The sequence below is a fragment of the Bos mutus genome, chromosome 3 (assembly GCF_027580195.1).
Source record: "Bos mutus isolate GX-2022 chromosome 3, NWIPB_WYAK_1.1, whole genome shotgun sequence".
Lineage (NCBI taxonomy): Eukaryota > Metazoa > Chordata > Mammalia > Artiodactyla > Bovidae > Bos > Bos mutus.
The window spans coordinates 79968505-79982062 of NC_091619.1; the positions used below are offsets into that span (position 1 = coordinate 79968505).

Below are 13558 nucleotides of genomic sequence, written 5' to 3' on the forward strand. Positions count from 1 at the left end.
ATGCAAAGATGAGCTCTATAAAGGATAGAAATAGTATGAACCTAACAGAAGCAGAAGATATTAAGAAAAGGTGGCAAGAATACACAGAAGAACTGTACAAAAAAGATCTTCATGACCCAGATAATCACGATGGTGTGATCACTCACCTAGAGCCAGACATCCTGGAATGTGAAGTCAAGTGGGCCTTAGAAAGCATCACTAATAACAAAGCTAGTGAAGGTGATGGAATTCCAGTTGAGCTATTTCAAATCCTGAAACATGGTGCTGTGAAAGTGCTGCACTCAGTATGTCAGCAAATTTGGAAAACTCAGCAGGGGCCACAGGACTGGAAAAGGTCAGATTGCATTCCAATCCCAAAGAAAGGCAATGCCAAAGAATGCTCAAACTACCGCACAATTGCACTCATCTCACACGCTAGTAAAGTAATGCTCAAAATTCTGCAAGCCAGGCTTCAGCAATATGTGAACTAACTGGACATGGAACAACAGACTGGTTCCATATAGGAAAAGGAGTACGTCAAGGCTGTATATTGTCACCCTGCTTATTTAACGTCTATGCAGAGTACATCATGAGAAACGCTGGGCTGGAAGAAGCACAAGCTGGAATCAAGATTGCTGGGAGAAAATCAATAACCTCAGATATGCAGATAATACCACCCTTATGGCAGAAAGTGAAGAGGAACTAAAAAGCCTCTTGTTGAAAGTGAAAGAGGAGAGTGAAAAAGTTGGCTTAAAGCTCAACATTCAGAAAACGAAGATCATCGCATCCGGTTCCATCACTTCATGGGAAATAGATGAGGAAACAGTGGAAACAGTATCAGACTTTATTTTGGGGGGCTCTAAAATCACTGCGGATGGTGACTGCAGCCATGAAATTAAAAGACGCTTACTCCTTGGAAGGAAAGTTATGACCAACCTAGATAGCATATTCAAAAGCAGAGACATTACTTTGCCAACAAAGGTCTGTCTAGTCAAAGCTATGGTTTCTCCAATAGTCATGTATGGATGTGAGAGTTGGACTGTGAAGAAAGCTGAGAGCCAAAGAATTGATGCTTTTGAGCTGTGGTGTTGGAGAAGACTCTTGAGAGTCCCTTGGACTGCAAGGAGATGCAACCAGTCCATTCTAAAGGAGATCAGTCCTGGGTGTTCACTGGCAGGACTGATGCTGAAGCTGAAACTCCAATACTTTGGCCACCTCATGCGAAGAGTTGACTCATTGGAAAAGACCCTGATGCTGGGAGGGATTGGGGGCAGGAGGAGAAGGGGATGACAGAGGATGAGATGGCTGGATGGCATCACCAACTCAATGGACATGAGTTTGGGTAAACTCTGGGAGTTGGTGGACAGGGAGGCCTGGTGTGCTGCGATTCATGGGGTTGCAAAGAGTCGGACACAACTGAGTGACTGAACTGAACTGAAAAAGAACAATAAAATGAAAGATGAGCATATTTCACTTGGATCTAGGAATGAATGTTCACTGGATTAGGTCTTTTATATTTTATTCATTGTTCCATCAAATAATATCTACCATACTATAGACACCATGCTAGGTAACTTGGTTTATAACATAAACAAGGTAGACACTGTCCTTACCTTCATGGAACTTATGATCTAATGAGGAAGAAAGGTGCCAAACAGTTGGAAGTTACAGAAAAGGGTAAATTAGTATCTTTACAGGGCATTATGGCTTTTAGAGGTTTCACCTCTTATTCCACTGCATCCACATTGCCTGCACAGTCAGTATAGTAGGCACCATGGGTTGCATGCCAGGGAATCTTCAAGAAATTGATGACCTCCCTTCCACATTTGTGATGGCATAGGAGCAGCTGAGTTAATGCTTGCTAATCACCCATATCATCAGTTTTCAGTTAGAGTCGCCAATTTAAGGATAACTTCTCCTTGTTCTTTTAGTTCTTCGCTCAGAATATATCTGAGGAGCTTTATGGAGAAAAGGAAAATAACGAAGTTAAACTTGAAGTTAAGAATGGAAAATAATTGAAAGTAGTCAAGATAGGGAAAAAAGCAGAATTGAAGCAGAATGATACTTTTAAAAGTTATGTATCACTTGCTTGAGACTGAAGAAATCACTATGGAAGAAATTTAAAGCATAATTAATGGATATGTCCCTCTATGTATTTTATATGAGCAAAGCCTCTAATTTCAGTTGTTCTTCAGAATAATAAGACTTTCTCTTTGGGGAAAATGAGAAAACTGAATTTTACAGTGAGACTTTTCTAGGCAAATTGGAAAATACATCAAAAACCCTGAATTTGGGGCATGTGGCTTTCTCAAGAGAAAAATGGATATTCATAGTGAACATACCATAAGAATCTGCTCTGAGGAAAGGCAGTCTGGCAAAAAATGTCAGAACTTGAACAGCTTTCTCTTCTGCCAGACCAACTGGATCATAGTTTCTTTTTAAAAACAGAGTACTAGACAATTTAAAAAACTAGGTAAAAAAAAGATGTTGCTGAATTTTTACACTGCTGAAACAAAAAAATGATTCATTCAAGAAAGACCAAGATTTCATATTTCTCAAGTTGTACAACAGTGGAATTTGGGCATAATGTAGGATTTTATCAAATTTTGTAAGGAGGTCATGAAACAGGCAGCAGCCACTGGATATCTGGATGCCGTACCCATCAACATCTGCATAGTTTGCAGTGGTCATTATAAGATGAAGGATTTGACCCAGTGTAGTCCAGCCAGAGGCAAATCTGTTTAAGAAAGGAATAGTGTTTTATAAAATATGATGGCACCCACTGATGATACTTTCACTTACCAACTTGAATAAAAGGGGCAACAATAACTTGGAAACTTTGTAGCAGAAATGTATTCTGTAGGCAGGTATAAAAGATTGTTGGTTTTCAGAAACAACTAAATTAGTTGAAGGCACATAGAGATAATATTAAAGCAAACAATAATGCTGTCTTAGGACAGCAAAGTATAGTTGAAACTATCCTTTGAAAATATAGAAAATGCTATCCCTGGCAATAAAAATTCAGCTTCCAGCACATGAGATTAAATATAAATATTGCCATTTTGTCTAGGATGAAGACAGTGGCAACCATTCTCCCAAAAGCTGCTCAGCAAGTTGTTTATCTCCAAAGAGTATGACGTCTTGTCTACCATCTTGTCAGAAGATGTAGAAATGGAGAACACTTCCTGAATTTCTCAAAATATAGCAGTTGGATGACAGTTTAAAAGCCATTCTATGAATTTGCTTACCATTGAGATGAGGAAAAGAATTTCACCTAGCGAGAAGTATAATGAGGAAGAGAGGAAAGGAAATTAAAAATGACGAGAGTGATGGAATGTCCACCACTCTAATCGGTCCTGCAGTGCAAGCAAGTTTAGGCATGTGAAGGATATCTTGATACTTGGGGAACTGATCCTCAGTCCAAAAGCTCCGAGGCTGTTGAACAGGTTGGTTAGCTGCTGGATAACTGTCTTAGGAGAAAGATTTACTAATAGATTCATTGGGTACACTTATATACCACAGTTCTTGGGGGTGCCATTCACTTCTCGCTCTTTCTGAACAGAGCTTTTTGGAGTCATTCACAATGGCAACACTGCAGGATTTAGCCCTTCCCACACAACTGCCTGGGGGTAGACAGGGAACAGCATCAGTTCCTTGAAGAATGGTAAGACCATGTGAAGAGGCTCTGCCACTCTAATCCTCCCAGGAAAGGGATGCCAGCAAAAGAGCCCCTTGGACTCCTTCTCATAGCAAAGGAGCTTAATTGCCTCAGCTTTGTATTTCTGAGGTACTTAGTGGGCTTAGGAATAATGTAGGGGAAGCTGGAGGTTCCCAGCCTTGAGTGGGAGTCACTGAAGTCCTCCTGCTCCTTCAGGCTTTTGGAGCTTAATTGGAGGAGCCAGAATTCCTTTATGATAGTCTCTCTCATATGGAGGTAGTCTGTCTCATATGGAGGTAGTGTCTCTCATATGTAGGTGGTAGGTGGTCTGTCTCATATGGAGGTGGTCTGTCTCATATGGAGGTAGTCTGTCTCATATGGAGGCTCCAGTGGTAAGCAGCTGGGACCTCAGACAGACAGACAACTTCTAATTTAAAATGTGTAATAATGAAGGAAAATGTTAAGGAAAAAAATATCACTTGGGATTCCACTATGTTCACATAATTTTTAGCTTTTGCATATCGCTTTCTTTCCATTCTTTGCTCACATACTTATATAAATATTTTACTTAGTTGAAACATACTGTTCATATTCATTGTGTATGAACATTTAATGTCACGTTTGTCTTATTTTTATAGCACACACAAATGTTAATGGATAACACTGATGTGATTTTGAAAAGCATTTAAATAGAATTTCTAGTTTCTCTCATAAAATTGGTAGGACAGATTTGTGTTCTCTGAAACAGTAGTCACTAGCCAGCCACACATGGCTAATGAACTTTTATTTATTTATTTTTGGCTAATGAACTTTTAAAATGTGACTATTCTGAAATGAGATATGCTATGAATATAAAGTGTACACTGAATTTTGAAAAAAAGTATAAAATATCTCATGGATAATTTTTATATTGATTACATGTTGAAATGGTAATACTTTGTGGGGGGCGGAGCGCTGCGCCTCACGGGGCGGCGGGAAAGGGGTAGAGAGGACAGCTCTGAGGGACAGTGGCAGAACCTGCGGGCTAGTTGGGAAGCTCACCCTCTGGGAGGAAGGGAAGCGGAGACCTCCTCTGCCCAGGACCGAGGAGACGCCTGGAGGCCGAGGGTTAGGCCGCCGCTACCTCCTCCAGCAGCGGACACCGCAGAGATCACGCAGCCGGCGGGCGCACCGGCCACCAACGGCGACCCTTCGCCCTTCGCGCAGGTGGCAGTGTAGAAGCCAAGACAGGAGCTTCCAGAAGTACTTTCAGAAAAATAACAGTGAACCTCAGTATGCAAACACAGGGATCTGAAAAATCACAGTTGAAGAGGGATTTATTTAGCCCCTGCCAATGAGATGTAAGACAAAGTCAGATGCTGTTCTTGAAGAGAATAATATCAAATTGGACATTTACCAGTAGAAAGCAAATTGGGACCTTTGACTTGAAAAGTGTAAATTGAAGACAGAAAGATTGTTTGCTGGAAGGATCCCATGGGTGTGGAGTGGCTTGACAAGAGCTCTCAGTTAGGAACACATAAATTTGCACTGTGTGGGACTTAGATTCATTATCTGACTCTGTAAACTGGGAAGTAACTAATCATTGCTCAATTTGGCTAAGAAGAATGAGATCTAATCTTCTAAGAAAGGAAAGGAGCAAAGATGAGATTTTTCACCTTTCTGGAATTATAGCATTCTCAATATAGAGACATCAGGTGCTTTAAAGATGTGCCCAGGAAGAGCACTGCTTTGAAAATACTGTATTTTATTTTTGAGGTATAACATGGGACTTCCCAGGTGGCATTAGTGGTAAAGAATCCACCTGCCAATGCAGGAGACATAAGGGTTGCGGGTTTGAACCCGGGGTCAGGAAAATTCCCTGGAGTAGGGAAGATTCCCTGGAATAGGAAATGGCAGCCTACTCCAGTATTCTTGCCTGGAAGATTCTATGGGCAGAGGAGCCTGGCAGTCTACAGTCCGTGGGGCCCCAAAGAGTCACACAACTGACTGAGTACATACATAAAATAAAGTGTGTACAATGCATTAATCTGAAATGTATTGCTCTATGAACTTTGATATGTGTACATGCTCATGGGATTACCACCCAGGTCAAGAATACAACTTTTCTAGTACCCCAAAAGATTTCCTCCTCCTTCCCCTTCTGGTCAGTTTTTATCCTATTTCTAATCTGAAGATAACTACATTATGATTTTGTTTCCACACTGTAGTATTTTTTAAACTCCATCCATTCCTTTGTTGGTTGTTAAGCTCCATGTAAATAGAGTCATATAGAAGGGACTTGTGTGTGTGTGTCTTCTTTCACATAACATAATGTCTTTGTGGGGGCTTCCCCATTAGCTCAGTGGTAAAGAATCCGCCTGCAATGCAGGAGATTGGGGAGATGCAGATTTGACCCCTGGGTTGGGAAGATCCCCTGGAGAAGGGCATGGCAACCCACTCCAGTATTCTTTCCTGGAGAATCCCATGGACAGAGGAGCCTGGCGGGCTACAGTCCAGAGGGTCGCAAAGAGTCGGACACGACTGAGCGACTGAGCACACACGCGCAATGTCTTTGTAATTTATCCGTGTTGCTGTGTTAGTAGTTCATTCTAATCGGTTGAGTAGTAATTTATGTTGTATGGATATACCACAATTTGTTATCCATTCTCCTCTTGGATCTTTGGATTGTTTCTACTGTGTGACCAATTTGAATAAAGCAGCTGTGAATATTCTGGAAAAAAAAAAAGAAATGGTAATACTTTGGATATATTGAGTTAAATAAAATATATTATTAAAATTAAAGTTCACCTAATTCTTTTTACTTTCAATGTGGCTATTCAAAAATTTTTAATTATATATATGGCTTGCATTATATTTCTGTTAAATTGCACTGGTATAGATTATCGTATACAAACTGTGAGATCTTAAAATACGAAAAGAAACTAAAGTTGCAGCCATAAGGAAATAGTTAAATCATCTTTGGTATATTTACTAGGTCCAATATTGTGCAGCTTTTAAAAGTATAGACACATGAATGTGGCCAAACATATCTTTCGTTGTCTTCAAATTTAAAAGAGTACCTTGGTGTATTTGTCATTGGAATATATTAAGCTAAAAAACTTATTTTTTAATTTAAAAAAAATTACTGGGTAACACTGATTCATAGACTTCAGTTCAGTTCAGTCGCTCAGTCGTGTTCGACTCTGCGACCCCATGAATTGCAGCACGCCAGGCCTCCCTGTCCATCACCAACTCCCGGAGTTCACTCAGACTCACGTCCATCGAGTCGGTAATGCCATCCAGCCATCTCATCCTCTGTCGTCCCCTTCTCCTCCTGCCCCCAATCCCTCCCAGCATCAGAGTCTTTTCCAATGAGTCCGTTCTTTGGATCAGGTGGCCCAAGTATTGGAGTTTCAGCTCTAGCATCATTCCTTCCAAAGAACACCCAGGACTGATCTCCTTCAGAATGGACTGGTTGGATCTCCTTGCAGTCCAAGGGACTCTCAAGAGTCTTCTCCAACACCACAGCTCAAAAGCATCAATTCTTTGGCTCTCAGCTTTCTTCACAGTCCAACTCTCACATCCATACATGACTACTGGAAAAACCATAGCCTTGACTAGACAGACCTTTGTTGGCAAAGTAATATCTCTGCTTTTGAATATGCTATCTAGGTTGGTCATAACTGCTTCCAAGGAGTAATCGTCTTTTAATTTCATGGCTGCAATCACCATCTGCAGTGATTTTGGAGCCCCAAAAAATAAAGTCTGACACTGTTTCCACTGTTTCCCCATCTATCTGCCATGAAGTGATGGGACCAGATGCCATGATCTTAGTTTTCTGAATGTTGAGCTTTAAGCCAACTTTTCCACTCTCCTCTTTCACTTTCAACAAGAGGCTTTTTAGTTCCTCTTCACTTTCTGCCTAGTAAATAAGATGATGGTGGTGTATTTGTTCTTTCAAAATGGTATGAAGGAGAAAGGACAAGCCAACTATATATCTCTTCTTTCCCATTGCTCAGTGGTGATGAGAAAGTGAAATGCCAAAGGATAGGATGGTTGGTAAAATATATTGTTTGTAAAGGAGTGAAAGCTGAAAGAGGAGCATTTACATCTTTTACCACTTTGAAAAATGCAAAGAAAATGATAAAAACTGAATATAAGATTCTTTTAAAAAGATTAAAGCTTTGAAAATGACTTGCCGTGTTCAACTGCTTGATCTTACTGAATATTTTTGTTTTTTTTTTCATTCACAGATTCATGGTGTTGCTATCTAAAGTTGAAAAATCATCAGAAGAATTCATGGAAATAATGCAAAATTTAAGTAGTATACAGGTTTGCTTTTTTTGGCATATAATTTTTCACAATTCTGTTACCCCATTAGAAAAAGCATAGGAGAATCCAATCCTGGAAAGAGTTTACAGAAGATATATTCATTTTACTTTTCATAAGAATTTCTTACATGAACATTAATTAACCATAATATTTTAGTAATACCTGACTTCACATTGAAAAGTAAATTTATCATTATGTTTTGTCTTTGTAGTTAATAGATTGGTTTTATTCAGATATTTTAAGGCTTTAGTTAACCTACCAGAAAAAGTTAAATTTCATTATCACAGAGTTTAAGTTTTTCAGAGAAAGGAAGCAGTGTACTGTATTTTCACTAGAGTTGTCAGTAGTATTATATTTATAGAGAACATAACTCATTTAAAATGCCTTTCTTTTAGGCTTTGAAGGGCAGTAAAGAGCTTGAAAATCTCATTGGTATCCCCCATGCATCATGTGTCTTTAAAAGAGAAATGCAGAAAACAAAAAAACTAAGTAAGAGAAATTTTTGAGTTTGTGGTTTTTTTTTTGTCCCCCCACCCCTAATTTATGAGTTTTTAATGAGTTTCTCTCTATTGCTTGTTTGTAAACTTAGAACAGGAAACCATATATCTTTTGCTAGGATGTGTTGTTTCAGAGATTCTTCCTGAATGTGAGGGAAAGAGTGTTCCTTGGTAACTCATATTAGGCTTAATTTATGTAGTTCTCATTCTTTACATAAGATATTAGGTATTGCATTTTGTACTTGATACTTATAAATATACGTATTTTTTTAAGTTGTTTCTTCCAAATTGAGAAATGATTAATATCCCATATTAATTTTTTTCCTTTAGTGACTAACGTAATAAAGCAAAAACTATTTAAAAAGAAGAATTCAGGACTTCCCAACAAAGGTAAAGAATTCTGTCTTAGTTTATTGTATAAAGAGATCTTTTCATCTCATTTTACCATTTCAGCCAATTGTCATGAGCCCTGTTCTAGTGTATTCTTTTAAAAGACCACCAGTCTCATTTGAAAAACATTATACTGCATTTAGCAGAAGACCATGTCCAGTAAGATCAATTTTCCTGATGACTGAACTTTTGAAATACAGTTTTTAGGTTAAGTTATAGTTATTTCTTTTATTAAAAGTTCTTTTTGAAAATACAGACAGATGGGGCAATAATGCATATATGGCAGATTTTAATGGTGATATAGAAAGATACACAAAACATAAAAAGTTACTTTGTAGGCAGTGTTGTGAGATTTTTAATAACATTTGCTCTACTGTGAACTCATACCTCTGAGCATTTCACACTATGGGAAACTAAATTAGGAGACTAAGTTCCCATAACACATGCACATTCACACCTAAGTAAGCAAAATAATCACAGACTATAAAATACTAAAGCCACTAGACCAACTTGAGGGATCATTTTAATATTACTGACAGGAATGCCATTTGGCAATCTCTGCAAACGGAGGTAGGCCTTGAAGTGGGTAGCCATGTGTTAGTCTACCATTTTTGAGTACCAGTGACTTCCCTTTGTTGAGGACTAATAATTACTATGTTCTCAACACTAGGATCAGCAGATCTATACAACAACCCTGCAAGATAGCTGTTATTGTCATTATAGATAAGGAACAAAGACACAATAAAATGTTGAGTAGTTTGCCAAAAGACACTGCTGCCTATGTCAGAGCAGGGATTCCAACTGAAAACCAGTCTCATGTCAAAAAGTTTGGTCTTTGTATTTTTCTGTGTTGTGTCTTCCTAAAACAAATGAAAGCATCCAGCCATCCCAGCTCTCAGGTTCAAACATAAGAGATAACTCAACCAATTTAGTCTGTGTTTAGGATCTTTAACAAAGTTAGCGATGAGTTTGTAGGAGGAAAAGCTGAGATTCCCTGCTGGTCAGTTCCAGAGGCCAACTGGGTCATGGCAGGGTAGCAGTCATGGAAAAACTCCTCCAAAACTCATGTGGGAAGATATCTGAGCAGGCTTCCTTGGCCCTTTGCTTGGACAGCTACCTCCCATTAGGATCCATAGAATTTAAGTACATACAAGCAGCTCTTCCCTAGAAAAGGATTGAGATCATTTCTCTCCAGTGCAGTGTATCTTGATTATAATGTGTAACTAGCTTTCAATGATTTTAATCTCTACTGACTTGACAAGTTTTAGAGGATAAGAATATTTATTATTTCTCAACTAGAGAAAATCTTTCTTTTATTTATACAATAGCAATGATGTAGTTTTTTTTAATCTATTAATTTCCTAGAGCTAATTAGAATTAGGCTTTACATTAGGCTTTTGCCAACAGTTTGGAAGAATGAGGAAGGGAAAATTATAGAACAAATAGATGAACTGTCACTGCTAATAGTTAATGGGAAAAAAATTCCCAAAAGTATTATTTCCTTCCGTAAACATATATTAAGACATTAAAGTTATGTTCACGTGTTAAAACAGTCACCTCCTTTCAGTTATCCAATACGTAGGGATTCTTTGTATGTTTCTGCATGAATCAGCCTTAAATCTATTTTCTAGTATTTTAGGCATTAAAACTGACTTGCCCATTACCAGGTTTTCCCTGAGAGCTGAGTGTTTCTTCATGCATAGAGGAGATTGTATCACTAAATCATGTTTTAAAGGTTCTGATAAGCATTGGTTATTTGTTGTGATTTAAATATAAACTGAGCTAACTGAGCTAAGATACATTAAATATATAATATCTACATAATATAAACTATATGGTAATATATATTATATATATGAGAATATAGAAGTCATTTTCCATTTTGTTTCTTGGCAAGAGCTACATTGACTGTTTATACTTACTGAGGTATTCAAATCTTCATTAGTTTTTAATCTTATTTTTATATTAATATTGCCTGGAAAATAGATTGAAGCTTTTTTTTTTCTAATTTGAATTTGAGCTAAAATTCAAAAGCATTTTACAGAATGCTTTTCCTATTTTTTCCTCCAGTTCCTAATGTATATATATATTTTTAATTTTGGTTTTTTTTTTTTTTTGGTTAAAGATGAGCACACTAACACATGCACATTATATGTAAATTTCTTTGCCAAATTAACTTTCACCCCTTCTATTCATACATTCATTTTAACAGGACTTTGTTAGTTTTTTGACAGTCCAAACTAATATGCTTTACATATTCCTTATTTGGGGATCTAGCCATCAGCTTTTTACAGAAATTTCTACTTTACTTTTCTTTTACTATGCTGTTATCCAGAATTATTTAAATTTTAAAATGTTCTGAGAATCTCCATAATATTAGAAATTATATAGTTAGAAATGACATAATATAAAAATCAGCTAATATGTTTTTAATATGTTTTAGATTTGTTATATTAGGTAATTAGTGAAAATGAGAGTAAACACACTATTTATTTCACTATCAGAAGAATGTCCTTCAGATTTTTTTTCCTTCAGATTCTTGTCAAATTTTCCTAGAATAGTTAAAATAGACAATACCAGGAGAATTCCAGCATTTATTGTCATTCTGCCTTTGAATTAATCCTTTAGTTTTATTTTTTTCATTTTACTGCTAATTTGTTTAGCAGCAGTTGTAGTTTTTATTATAGTCAGAGAAGTATAATTGTAAAGATAAGACTCTAGTGTTTTAAATAGACATCTGAGACACATTCTAAGGCTTTGTATAACCTATTCCATGGAAATTTAAAACATCCATATTAACATTAAAAGTACAATGAGATTTTCATAATTTTCAGAACTGGACCTTGCAAATTAGGCAATGACTTGATAAAGCGTGTGAATAAAGAAGACCTCCTTTACAGAATACAGATTTCTTAAACAAAAGAAGGCTTCTTTCTTTTTTCAGTTACTTAGGAAGTAAGCTTGTCTTCACTTTCCTTAATAATATTGGCTTTATGACTGTTAGAAAAATAATGAAATGAAAGGTTTTCTTCTGTTATATTTGGATGTGAATTTTCAAAATTATTTTTAATTTGTTATGCTGAAGATTTAAAACATATGACCATTCATTGGGTTGATACAGAAGGACTGTCACATTATCATCACATGAGAAGGCATGAAATTTATTTACTTTACATAGTCAACCTCTGCATAAAACAACTTGATACAAATATTCCTGAGACAATAGGTGGCATTATGTGGTACTGAGTATTTTCATTTTTTCTGGAGATATTAGAAAATACCATCATTGTTTGTCCATGACTAGTACTTCCAGTAAACAAAATGTTTTTTAAAAGAATGTAAGCAAATTGTAGAGCGTTTGCCAAGATATGAAATCTAGACACTTAGCTTCAGTCCAAAACATATTTTATCTGTTTTGAGAATAATTGTGTAGGTTGAAATATGCATATTTTAAAAGAAATGTAACCATCTGAACTTTACATTGTTCAAAAAAGTTGATTGTTTCAGCTGTCTGTAATACTAAATATTTCAAAATTTCTAGCTCTGGCCTTAAAGAGAAAAAAATGCCAACTATAAATGTTCTGATTTTCTTTAACTAGATTACTGTCTTCTTGCATTGTAAAATTAATTTTGGTTATAGGATTTTTGAGGTTTTCAAATTCTTGGTCCAAAGGACAAATTTTAAACTCCTTCTGTCTTAAGACTATATAAATAGTTTGATATTGCCTTTTCATTCTAACCACCCACTGAAGTATTTTTTAACTTAAAAATATGTTGTTCTTTCCCCTACTCAGTCTTGAAAAAGTATTTGTCTTATCAGCTAAATACTTTTACTCCTAGAAAACTGCTTCCCTTTTATTTTTTTCTGTTATAGCTTAACATGAAGCAGTATCTTTTTTCAGACAAATACTCCAGTATTAAAAACACAGGTTTGAAGCTTAGACATGTTTCAGAAGAAACAACAAAAATTCCACTATGCTTTTAACATTCTTAGTTTATTTAGAGCTAAAAAATAGAGATGTTAATTTTGGTAACACAAACACACATTAATGTACAACTGTAGTCCTCAGCTCTTTATACGAATTCAGTTGTCACTTATCCTGTATGTGGGTCATACCTTCTCCTCTTATTAATGTTAATGCTTGTGCTTTACACTGTTCATCACTGTTTGGGGCTATATTTCAACTGCTTACTTGAGATGTGTCTAGGATTTAAGGAAACACAAACTGGTTTATTACTTTTCAAAGCCTTTTAAATAATTTCTCCTATGATTTAATTTTTTTATACATTACTAAAAGTATGGTGCTTTTATCTTTTAAATAATCAGTTAAACTTTTTACACCATAGATTTTAACTCACTTAATAGCAATTATGTGTTTAAGAGGTGTAAATAACTTGCTATCAGACATTACAAATATCCAGGTGCTCTGTATGTGCTGATGACAACAAAATTGAAACGGAAGACTGTAATAATTCTGACTGGTTTTCTCTGCAGAAGATATTGATTATTTGTGTGTGGTGAGAGATTTGGAAAATTCAATTAAAGGAGTTGTGCAAAGGTTTCATAAATTTTCCTTCTACAGCGTGTACACAGACATTGTTGCGTATTAAATCAATGCAGCACTTCACAATATATTTTCTTTGAAACATAAAAATAAATAACATTTAAACAGTTCTGCTTACTACAGAAACAAATTTTATTTTCTGTGAAGCATTTAGTCAT

The 13558-nt window shown here is 36.3% G+C and overlaps 1 protein-coding gene across 8 annotated transcripts in view; it reads left to right on the plus strand.

Annotated features, from left to right (window-relative positions):
• Nucleotides 1-13558, plus strand: part of ITGB3BP (integrin subunit beta 3 binding protein) — a 107733-nt gene that overhangs the window by 74991 nt on the left and 19184 nt on the right. For 7 of the 8 annotated variants that reach the window (XR_011463697.1, XR_011463698.1, XM_070367913.1 and 4 more), the window contains 3 exons: nt 7870-7948; nt 8344-8437; nt 8776-8835. Coding sequence is in view for 6 of the 8 variants with exons in the window: in XM_070367913.1 (XP_070224014.1) it covers nt 7870-7948; nt 8344-8437; nt 8776-8835 (233 nt within the window). In the remaining 2 variants the exon portion in view is untranslated. The remainder of the gene's footprint in view (nt 1-7869; nt 7949-8343; nt 8438-8775; nt 8836-13558) is intronic. The other variant, XM_070367910.1, reaches the window with a different exon arrangement.